Raw genomic sequence first — 12,486 nt, forward strand, 5'->3', positions numbered from 1 at the left:
GTTTTTGTCTATCTAAATGTTTACTGGTTACTGTGAGCGATTTGTAGTGCCAAATTTCCCTCGGGATGAATAAAATATTTCTATTCTATTCTATCTCATTTGATCCCGAAATGCTTTCTCCGAGAGCAAAGAAGGGTTGAAGCGCCAGCTATAGCGCGTCTGTGGCAGTGCCAGCTTTACCAACATCGGGGTGTTGCTCCCTCAAGTGTGCTCGGGAACTAAACGAGATTGGTAGTATGAAAGCTGGCCAGCGGGGGAGGGGGGACTATCGTTCTCGGGAACGGAGGCAACCGTTCCTAATGTGAAAACACCCTTACTCTCAATAACCGTTTTGGACGTGTGTGATTTTATGTACAAAATACCTCTTGCGAGTCACGCTGTTTCTATGTAAACTCCGCAAACAGGTCCAATAAATTCTTCCAACATCCTTTACATCCTCGCCATTCCTGTATGCCCGTCGTGGTAAAAACATTAACTAACTTTAGCTGCTAACGCCAACTACAGTAAGCTAAGATAGCTCACAGGCTGAGCCCGTCTCTCTCTCTTTCTCTCTGTACGTTCAATGATGATGATCAATGAAGTAGCCAAAAGTTAGACTATAAAAACGAACTTGATAGTTGATGATAAATATTTCACTTCATTAGCAAAAATATTGTAAAATCATTAGGTCTGCTATAAGCTATTCTCCCTCTCTCTTTGTGTGTGTGTGTGTATACATTTACTATAAGCTACTCTTTTTGACATGGATTAGGCTAATAAAAAATGCATTGTAATCGTATCTCCTGTGCTGGCACAAGCACTACCATAGCGTGGAGTGGAGAGATAACACACAATTATTAGTATATAATAATTCATGGAAATATACTAAAAAGCCATTTATAATTTTTGGCCAGTAAAAAATCTCTCTGGCTGGTATTTTTTTTTATCTAAAGCTAAAAAGGACGAGGATACTCGTTAAACATTATACAAAATAATGGTTAGTGACGGCCCTAGCTGACTCACAGCTATTCCCAGGGCCTTGAGGATGTTCATCTTGCACATGGGACAGGTCCGATGGTCCAGCAGCCAGGGATCCACACAGCTCTTATGGAACAGGTGTCTGTGAGGAGAACACATGAGAATATGTGCCGATGAGAAATATAGAATACATTAGGAATGTACTGATGAGAAATATAGAATACATGAGAATATGTACCGATGAGAAATATAGAATATATTAGAAATTTACTGATGAGAAATATAGAATACATTAGGAATGTACTGATGAGAAATGTAGAATACATTAGAAATGTACCGATGAGAAATATAGAATATATTAGAAATGTGCTGATGAAGGCGGTTAGGTGGCCGAGCGGAGATTGCGTTCATCACCAGCCCCGGAGCTGAGCTGGATTCGCCTGTTCGAATCCAGCTCACAGCTCCGGGGCTGTCACCAGCTTGGCTGGCCGTCTGCACTGATACAATTGGCTGTATCAGAGGGTGGGAGAAGCTGGCGGGGTGGGTCCGGGTCGTTGTAAACAGCGACTCCTACAGTTCGGTCGGGGCGCCTGCTAAGCGCGGATTGGACGTGAGGGGGATAGTGTGGTCCTCCCACACGCTACGCCCTCTCAATGAGAATCCGCGCTGCCAGGTGAAAAGAAGCGGTGATTGGCTGGACGTGTGTCGGAGGAAGCACGTGGTAGCCTCCACTCTCCCAGATGATCTGACTGTGGGGGGTAAGTGCGCAGCGACCAGGAAGGGACTGGGAATTGGCATACGACTAACATTGGGATGGGAGAAAATCGGAGGAAAATGGAGGGGGAAAAAGACAAATAAAAAAAAAAAAAAAAAAATGTGCTGATGAGAAATATAGAATATATTAGGAATGTGCGGATGAGAAATATGGGCGGCTGAGTGGCGCAGTGGGCAAGGCGCTCGCCACTAACGCAGGAGATGCTGGTATCGAGCTCAGCTCTCGCCGTTGCTACCGGCTTGGCCGGCCGTCATACTAACACAATTGGCAGTGTTAGAGGGTGGGAAAGCCGGTGGGTGGGGATTGGACGTTGTGGACAGCGACTCCTACAGGTCGGTTGGGTGACGCCGGTGCGGCAGAAACAGGAAGTATCGGGGGCAGAGTGAGCCTCCCACGCGTTACTCCTCGCCACTGAGAGTTCAAGCTGCTGCGGTGAAAAGATGCGACAGGCTGCCTCCTCGTGTACCGGAGGGGACACGTGATGCAAGGCTTCTATCCTCACTACAGCCGACCAGTGGGAGGCATAGTCTAGCAACGTTCAAGACAGGGGAGGGAAGAATTGGAAATACGAAATTGGGACAGGAGGAAAATAGAAAAATGGGGAGAAAAAGTGGATAAAAAAAAAGGAATGTACTGATGAGAAATATAGAATATATTAGAAATGTACTGATGAGAAATATAGAATATATTAGAAATGTACTGATGAGAAATATAGAATATATTGGGAATGTACTAATGAGAAATATAGAATATATTAGGAATGTACGGATGAGAAATATAGAATATATTAGAAATGTACTGATGAGAAATATAGAATATATTAGAAATGTACTGATGAGAAATATAGAATATATTAGGAATGTGCCGATGAGAAATATAGAATATATTAGGAATGTGCTGATTATTATTATTAATGTAGAATATATTAGGAATGTACCGATGAGAAATAGAGAATATATTAGGAATGTACCGATGAGAAATAGAGAATATATTAGGAATGTACCGATGAAAAATATAGAGAATATATTAGAAATGTACCAATGAGAAATATAGAGACTATATTAGGAATGTACTGATGAGAAATATAGAATATTAGAAATGTACTGATGAGAAATATAGAATATATTAGGAATGTACTGATGAGAAAGAGAATATATTAGAAATGTACTGATGAGAAATATAGAATATAATAGGGTTGTATTGATGGGCTGACCATGTGGTTGAGCTTACCTGCAGGGCAGTATTAGACCCAGGGCTCGAGACTAACAACGTCCCGTTGTCCCCGGGACTATCAAATATTTATTTGTGACGAACACAAATCCTCTCCGGGACGCAGTGGGGACGAAGAGGATTTATTTGGAAAATGTCAACTGCGCCGACTGTCAGTGCGCATATCACTGCACTGGCAAGCGGTGCGCGTCTTCTGAGTGCTCGCTTTGACAGTGCCACGAGAGCACTGCACAAGACCCGCGGACATATATAATGTTCAATAAAAGTTCCCGCTGTAGGCTACTGCCCATCAGTCAAGGGAGCACTCGGCCACTCGCAAACAGATAACGTTAAACACAGCAGAAGATGGAAAACAGACAGACCGACCCAGGGCTGTACGCTAAGCGTTTTCACTAGGGGGACACTTGCCCCTAAATGAGAAATTTAGGGGCAAAAAATATTTTTTAGGGGCAAATTTCTAAATAACAATTTTACCATTATTTATATCGATTGTTTTTGATTAAAAAAAAAGAAAAAAAAAAGAAAAAATGTTTTTAATAAAATATATATATTATATAATCACACTTGTAGTTGTATTATCTGCGAGACATCGCCACCACGCAACAAGTCAAAATGCTCGCTATATGCAACCAGCTCCACTGTGCGTGTACTCGAGTAGCCTCCAGCTACGGCCAGGATTCTCCGGAGCTGCAGCTGGGCCCTATACTGTAGCCTCCAGCTACGGCCAGGATTCTCCGGCGCTGCAGCTGGCCCTATTGACTATATTCAGCGTGCCCTCAGCTCGAATACGCATCGACTCAGTGTTATAAGACATTGATATCAGGAGCTATCTGAACCATTTAGTTTAATGGGACGTTTCGTTTTGAACAGTAAGCTAACGCGAGCTATCATGCACTACTAGACTTGCTGTAGCATTTGTTGATATCAGTAGCTAGCCGGCTGGCAGGCTCACCGAGGTCCCAGTGTCCCACTAGAGACTAGTGTTTACAACAGCCACGGGTGCGGGAGGGAGGAGGAGCAGCAGACGCCGCAGCTCTCTCCGTGTGTCTGAGTTCAGTTCAGTTCGGCTCACTATAGGAGGTCAAACGCGTCGAAAATATGAAGCAATACTAACTTTACTTTTCTTCATAGCTAAATCAGACAGTCAGCCAGTCTATCAGAGTTAGGGCTGGGCGATATGGAAAAAAATCATATCGCGATAACGATATGATAATTTTATTTTATTTCTCGATAGATAATTATCGAATTGTTATAAGTATAATTTTTTTTTTTTTTTTTTTTTAACAACAGATGTATGTTTATTTTGCAGCAATTCTTTGTCATTGCCGCCATCTTTAGTGTTACATCCCCTAACACTCCAGTTCTCAGGCTGCAGCTGGTTTAAAAGCTAAAGTAAACCGGCTTCTCTGCTGGCTGTGGCTCCAGAGGAGTTGAACAGTTCTGGCTCTGCTAGTTTATTTTCGATCTTTTGGCGCTTTTTTGGTGGACAAACCACCGCACATGTGCACTGTGACTCGTGACTGGAGTCTAGTTCTGCTAGCACACATAGCCTACTGTGTACAGACGGTTTCAAAATGTATTTTAAATTAGAAAGCAAACAAAATAAATGGACAAGAGAAAAAGAAATCTGAATTTGGTCAGTATTGTCATTTGGACAAGCACAGCCATTACTTTAGGTTGCAGGCAAGAAAGACAAGTCTGTCCACTGTCTCTGGTTTTAAAACTGCCCTGTTGCAGGTAAAAAAAAAAAAAAAAAAAAAAAAAACGATTTTTCGATTTTTTTTAAATTTCGATATTCGATATTGATTATTAAAATATATCGCGATATTTATCGTTATCGTTATATCGCCCAGCCCTAATCAGAGTGAGTGCTCAGTCGATTGTTCCCGCTGATCATACCTGCTGAGTGCTCACTGCTCAGCTCGCGTGAGTGACGTCATCACACGCCTTGGATAATTTAGGAGTGAAATGCGAATGCAAGGCTTGAAAGCACTACTCGCAAGCCCGCCCCCAGATAATATTTACCAATCGCAACGGCCAATTAAAGGGGCAATTCGCGACCATCTCATCGCAGTGTACAGCCCTGCGACCAACGGGGAACTGCATCCAACCCTAGTACAACCCTTGAGTCTAAGGTAAGGACACATTTAAATCACAGAGGAGTATGTTAGTCTATTGTAACTGTATACAGTAGTTAGCGTTTTAGCCATATAGCTGCTTGCTAGCCAACGTTAGCCCCGTGTGTGTGTGCTCAAAGCTAGCGTTTTAGCCATATAGCTGCTTGCTAGCTAACGTTAGCCCTGTGTGTATGTGTGCTCAAAGCTAGCGTTTTAGCCATATAGCTGCTTGCTAGCTAACGTTAGCCCCGTGTGTGTGCTCAAAGCTAGCGTTTTAGCCATATAGCTGCTTGCTAGCTAACGTTGGCCCTGTGTGTGTGTGCTCAAAGCTAGCGTTTTAGCCATATAGCGGCGTGCTAGCTAACGTTAGCCCTGTGTGTGCTCAAAGCTAGCGTTTTAGCCATATAGCTGCTTGCTAGCTAACGTTAGCCCTGTGTGTGTGTGCTCAAAGCTAGCGTTTTAGCCATATAGCTGCTTGCTAGCTAACGTTGGCCCTGTGTGTGTGCTCAAAGCTAGCGTTTTAGCCATATAGCGGCTTGCTAGCTAACGTTAGCCCTGTGTGTGTGCTCAAAGCTAGCGTTTTAGCCATATAGCTGCTTGCTAGCTAACGTTAGCCCTGTGTGTGTGTGCTCAAAGCTAGCGTTTTAGCCATATAGCTGCTTGCTAGCTAACGTTAGCCCCGTGTGTGTGTGCTCAAAGCAGCCCGCCTGATATAGGTGTATCCGTTATATTGACAAGGCTTAACAACCAAGGTTCAAAGTTAACTTCACATTTATTGGCTGTTGGTTTACATGTCGGACTCTAGCTCATATCTATGTTCTAGCTTACAACTGTGTCTTGACTTCCTGCCTGGTGTGACATCATCACACAACTACGGAATCCACTAGGCTCAAATTCTATGCTGCCACCGAAAATGTTTGGAATAAATATGGCTGAATGAACACACTTGTATTCCTTACAGTATCCATGAAATTGGACACTTTGACTCCCTTAGATATGTCAGATGATTTCTGTACTTTTCACTACATGTTTTATTACTTCTTAAACTATCCTATCCTATATTATACAACGGCATGCAAATTTCTCGATTCTGATTGGCCATTTACACGTCTTTATTGGCAACAATCCACGGTCCTGGGCTCAGGACCCGCCCACAACCGAATCACATATCACTCCCCGGCTCACTCCGGGAGAAAACAAGATCGCGGACAACAAATGGATATGTTGATAGCACCATAATGACTAAATATGAAGCGATTCTGTCAAGGGGAATGTGTTAGTCCTTTAAACAATGTTGGATGATGTAATTGATGGGTCTTGAGTCAATCTAGAACAAAAGAAAAATCGCGGATTGATTGATTGATTAATTGATTTAAATTTCTACTTCCTTCCCACTGACTGCAGCGTTCACTCTCACACTGTCCGACGCTGGCGTACCCACACACACACACACACACACACACACACACACACACACACACACACACACACACACACACACACACACACACACACACACACACACACACACACACACACACACACACACACACACACACACACACACACACACACACACACACACACACACACACACACACACACACACCTGTCTGCAACAGCGGGGGAGTCAGACTGAGAGAGAAGCAGCGCTGTTTTAAGTGAGCATGGTCTATTGAATTGATTGATTGGTTGATTGCTAATTTTATTACTGTACCCCTGGTTTCCAACTGGTTAAGTTTAGGCTAAAAGAAATAAATAAAAAAATAGGGCGAAGAAAACATTTTTTTCCTATAGGGCAAAGAAAACGTTTTAATTTGTTTTACCTACTTTATATAGAAGCATCTAAGAATGAAGTTCTATGGAAAGTAGGTCTGCATTCCCTTAACAATTGTGTGTATTGAGCCGTACTGTATTGTACCCATTCTGCATCTGGTAATAAAATTTTCAATCAATCATTCAATCATTCCAATAATACACAGTTGGATGTGTTAGTTGGTTGGATGCACTTCAAGCTGCTTCCACATGAGGCAACTTCTCTCAATCATTCCAATAATACACAGTTGGATGTGTTAGTTTGGTTGGATGCACTTCAAGCTGCTTCCACATGGAGGCAACTTGTCTTTTTTGTAGTTGTGGGAACTACTTTTTCTGGCGGATGGTTTTTTCAATAAATCTTCGATTAATGTGTGTTTATTGTATAGAAATAAGGTTGGATGAATCTGGCAGTTGTATAAAAGCTTTACACCACTTGTAGTCGTGATTTGTGACCAATAAACCATGCCTAGGGGGGTCTAACGACCACCCCTAGGCATGGTTTATTGGTCACAAACCACTCCTGCGCGTGATGTAATGCTTAAATAGTTGCAAATATCCACAATAATCTACAAGACATCATTAACTTAACACTAACAATATATACAGTATATATATTTTTTATCATAATGATTCTTGTGAAATAAGTTGCCTTTTGACTATTAATACATTTATTTTCTCTTTCTCTACAGAAACAAAGACTGAGGAAACGGAGACTGAGATTTGATTCTTGCTCATTCATCACTCTCTCACACACATACACACACAGTATTACTCTGACAATAAAATAAGAAAGGTGTTTCAATATTGTTATTTGTTGTTTTGTTGTTACCTGTTGATATAATGTGCCTATTGTTCAAATAAATAATTATTTCAAATAAATCTTTTTATTTCCTAATCATTTGAATGGTATCTTTATGGCAATAATAACTATAGACAGAAAAACCAAAGTAAAGATACGACATTTAGATTTTTGGGACGGTTTACATTCACTTTGGGACGGTAACAATTGTATTTTGGGACGGTTCCGGGACGGTGGTGAAAAAAGGTTAGTCTGGAGCCCTGATTAGACCATGTGGTTGGGCTTAATGCAGGGCAGTATTAGACCATGTGGCTGGGCTTAATGCAGGGCAGTATTAGACCATGTGGTTGTGCTTAATGCAGGGCAGTATTAGACCATGTGGCTGGGCTTAATGCAGGGCAGTATTAGACCATGTGGCTGGGCTTAATGCAGGGCAGTATTAGACCATGTGGCTGGGCTTAATGCAGGGCAGTATTAGACCATGTGGCTGGGCTTAACGCAGGGCAGTATTAGACCATGTGGCTGGGCTTAATGCAGGGCAGTATTAGACCATGTGGCTGGGCTTAATGTAGGGCAGTATTAGACCATGTGGTTGTGCTTAATGCAGGGCAGTATTAGACCATGTGGCTGGTCTTAATGCAGGGCAGTATTAGACCATGTGGCTGGGCTTAATGAAGGGCAGTATTAGACCATGTGGCGGGGCTTACCTGCAGGGCAGTATTAGACCATGTGACGGGGCTTAATGCAGGGAAGTATTAGACCATGTGGCGGGGCTTACCTGCAGGGCAGAATCCGGACCACGTCATTGGGCTTGTATCCCTCGATGCAGACGGCACAGTTGTCAAAGTCCGGCTCCGTCTCCTGGTCTCCTTTCCTGATGGTTCGTACCTGGAGCTTACTGATGGCCTTCTTAGCCGCATCGCCGAGACGCCGCTGTGGAGGCAGTGCGGAGAGGGAAGGATGGTAAACGTATAACATGAAACAAAACATGCAGGACATTTGTACTAGAGGAGAACATGGTACTAGAGCACTGTATATTTCTACTTTGCATTTTTTTATATTTTTTTTAAGCTCAACTAAACTAGAGTTGAAGGATTATCTTGCGCTTCAGCCACACAATTGGAGATCGGTGCTCAATAGAATTCCATTCATTTGTGCTAAACTAGGTTAGCTTGCAGCCGGATGGCTTTTTACTGAACGTATCCATCTTCTAGTAAGCGTCATTTCCCATAATGTTGGTTACACTAAACTACGCTATACTAAACTATGTTATACTAAACTACGCTATGCTAAACTATGTTATACTAAACTATGATACACTGACTAAACTACACTACACTAAACTATGTTATACTAAACTATGTTATAGAGCTGCCGCGCTTACCGCATTACCTTGGTATCGCGGTTACATCACGCCCACCGCAAGAGTAGGCTGAATACCGTATCACCGCTCTTTTTTTATAATAATAATAAAGTACCCTCCTCTCGTTGGGCTTGCGGCTCTGCAGATATACCCTACTCCTCTATCAAGGTTCCAAGCGACCCTATTGGGTACCAGAAAAGTCACGTGAAACATTGCAGACCACTGATTGGTCAGAAGAGAGACGCGTCACACGTTGGATCAGAGCTCATCACAACACGGCTAATAATGTTAGCTTTAGCTCCCCGCCGGAGTGGACTACCATCGCTCCTCAGGAGTACTAAACGAGAGTGATTTTACTGTCTGCAACGAATGTTATAATAAAAGCCCTTCGTTCTATACACTCGTCTGATTGAAAACTTTATTAACAGACCGCAGAATGGGACAACTCAGCACACTCTGAGCAAAGAAAGGAACTGAGATATGAATTGAGTATTTCTTGCCTTGCTATGGTCCGGTAAATACGCTGATGTTATTGAACGTGTAACTATATAACGTTAATGCCACAAAACGAATGCCTTTATTATAAAGTAGTAACTTTATAATAATAAGAAGAAGAAGAAGAAGAAGAAGAAGAAGAAGAAGAAGAAGAAGAAGAAGAAGAAGAAGAAGAAGAAGAAGAAGAAGAAGAAGAAGAAGAAGAAGAAGAAGAAGAAGAAGAAGAAGAAGAAGAAGAAGAAGAAGAAGAAGAAGAAGAAGAAGAAGAAGAAGAAGAAGAAGAAGAAGAAGAAGAAGAAGAAGAAGAAGAAGAAGAAGAAGAAGAAGAAGAAGAAGAAGAAGAAGAAGAAGAAGAAGAAGAAGAAGAAGAAGAAGAAGAAGAAGAAGAAGAAGAAGAAGAAGAAGAAGAAGAAGAAGAAGAAGAAGAAGAAGAAGAAGAAGAAGAAGAAGAAGAAGAAGAAGAAGAAGAAGAAGAAGAAGAAGAAGAAGAAGAAGAAGAAGAAGAAGAAGAAGAAGAAGAAGAAAGGGTCGGGGGGGTAACCACCCCTGCCCGCGACACCGAGTGAACGGCGCACGACCAGAGGGGAAACTTCGAATCCGTGTTTCACTTTCAATAACGAATGCGTGCTTGCCGAATCCCAAACAATATTCATGCTGCAAAGTCATCCTCTAAAGATAGACATTAGACTAGAGGCAGGCTATATGCTATAAAGAGTAGACTACAAAAAAAAATGCATTCAAACTTTTTTTTTTTTTTTTTTTTTGTGCGTGCAGTAATAACCGCGGCGGTAGGAAATATTTCGCAAATTTGGGCGGTAAGGAAAACATCAATACCGCGGCAGCTCTACTATGTTATACTAAACTATGATACACTAAACTATGTTATACTAAACTACGCTATGCTAAACTATGTTATACTAAACTATGATACACTGACTAAACTACACTATGTTATACTAAACTATGTTATACTAAACTATGATACACTAAACTATGTTATACTAAACTACGCTATGCTAAACTATGTTATACTAAACTATGATACACTGACTAAACTACACTACACTAAACTATGTTATACTAAACTATGTTATACTAAACTATGATACACTAAACTATGTTATACTAAACTATGCTACATTAAACTATTCTATACTAAACTAAACTACGCTATACTATACTACTCTATATTAAACTATGCTACACTAAACTATGCTACACTAAACTATACGCTAAACTAAGCTATGCTAAGCTAAACTATGCTATGCTATGTTATACTAAACTATGTTATACTAAACTATGCTGCACTAAACCGATACACTGAACTACGCTATACTAAACTAAACTATGTTATACTAAACTATTAGGGGTGGGGGGGGAATCGATACGTAGTAGTATCGCGATACTTTGCGTGGCAATACTGTATCGATACAGGGACGCCAAGTATCGAATTATTATTTTTTTGTATAAGGAAGTTGCATTGTTCATTTCAATACCTGTAATAGTACAGTAGTCCACACACACACGTGCATTCAGTTAAGTTGGAATATGACTGTAATACAAATAGTTCTATGTCGTTATGGCTTGCTCAGCACCTGTCTGCATATATCTCGCTTCAGCGTATATACACTGAATAAAAAAATTCCACAATGTACCTTTACATGCCAGCATTCATCTGGCCACACCCCCATCCGCTTACCTACATAAGCAGAGGTGGGGCCACACACTCATCTCCTTCGCAAATTTCATCACAAGCTAAGTGCTGCTCACATGCCCACTTGACGTGGAGAAAAATATTTAGCCTGAGGAAAGGAAGAACAAGGAGATACGTTGACATCATATCTTTATTTTCTCTCTCACTATTTTCGAGAAAATACGGCGATATTGTCTTTGTTACTGGAGTGTAGGGCTGGGCGATATGGCCAAAAACGTTATTGCGATAAAATTATAAAATTATTTTCATATAACTCGATATCGATAATTATCGTCGATATAATGTCTGTCAAGTTTAATTAACTTCTTATGCCCGGCGGCGATGGACGGGCTATTAATAGCATAGATATATATAATAGACTTGTTTTGCTGCTGCGAATGTTGATGTCGTCATCCGTCCGCACAAGTTAGCAGTTAGCCGACAAGCGGAGTATCTCATGACGGACAATGTACTAAATATTACCCTAAAATACTCTCTTCCGCCCCAATATATTGAAACGACATCCACTGTATACCCCACACTACTATAAACGTGGCCTCAGAATTCACGACACACACATACTCGGCACGTAAATATATAAAATAGTGCCGCGCAAGCTAGTTATCCTAGCCAGCCTGTTGTGTCTAAGCGGTGTATTCCATGACAATGTAATAAATATTACCCTAAAATACTCTCTTCCGCCCCAATATATTGAAACGACGTCCACTGTATACCCCACACTACTATAAACGTGGCCTCAGAATTCACGCCACACACATACTCGGCACGTAAATATATAAAATAGTGCCGTGCAAGCTAGTTATCCTAGCCAGCCTTGTTTACTACTAGAGTCCTACCTCTCTACCCAGAGGTGCACAGCAGGTCTCCTTCACTGTCGGCCATCTCCTTCACTGATTGGTTGTTAGTGCGTGTGCTGATATCCAAGCTTGGAAAATCGATATATCGAAACTTTGCGACCACGTTTCATGTTTATTTCGAGGAAATAATTTATCGCGATAGTTATCGTTATCGTTTTATCGCCCAGCCATACTGGAGTGTCTGGATCATTCCGACCTTCAACGTTTTTTTCGTATTAGGAGCTCACGCCGCTGACATGCTTCCCAACTACAATCCTCCTTGCTGCGGCTGGATGGGGTTACCCTCCAGCAACACAGCTGGACTGTAGGACGCACCGACTATTGTGAGAAGCGGTTGTTTCCAGGTTGGGTACGTACTGTT

At 41.6% G+C, this 12,486-nt stretch overlaps 1 protein-coding gene across 1 annotated transcript in view; it reads right to left on the reverse strand.

Annotated features, from left to right (window-relative positions):
- LOC311235289 (RING finger protein 150-like) overlaps nucleotides 1-12,486 on the reverse strand; it is a 49,544-nt gene that overhangs the window by 8,399 nt on the left and 28,659 nt on the right. The window contains exons 4-5 of the mRNA XM_084322710.1: nucleotides 8,475-8,629; nucleotides 1,003-1,099 (exon numbers count right to left, since the gene is read on the reverse strand). Coding sequence (XP_084178836.1) covers nucleotides 1,003-1,099; nucleotides 8,475-8,629 — 252 coding nt within the window. The remainder of the gene's footprint in view (nucleotides 1-1,002; nucleotides 1,100-8,474; nucleotides 8,630-12,486) is intronic.

Source organism: Notolepis coatsorum (genome assembly GCF_963971535.1).
Source record: "Notolepis coatsorum genome assembly, chromosome: 1".
NCBI classification, from domain to species: Eukaryota; Metazoa; Chordata; class Actinopteri; order Aulopiformes; family Paralepididae; genus Notolepis; species Notolepis coatsorum.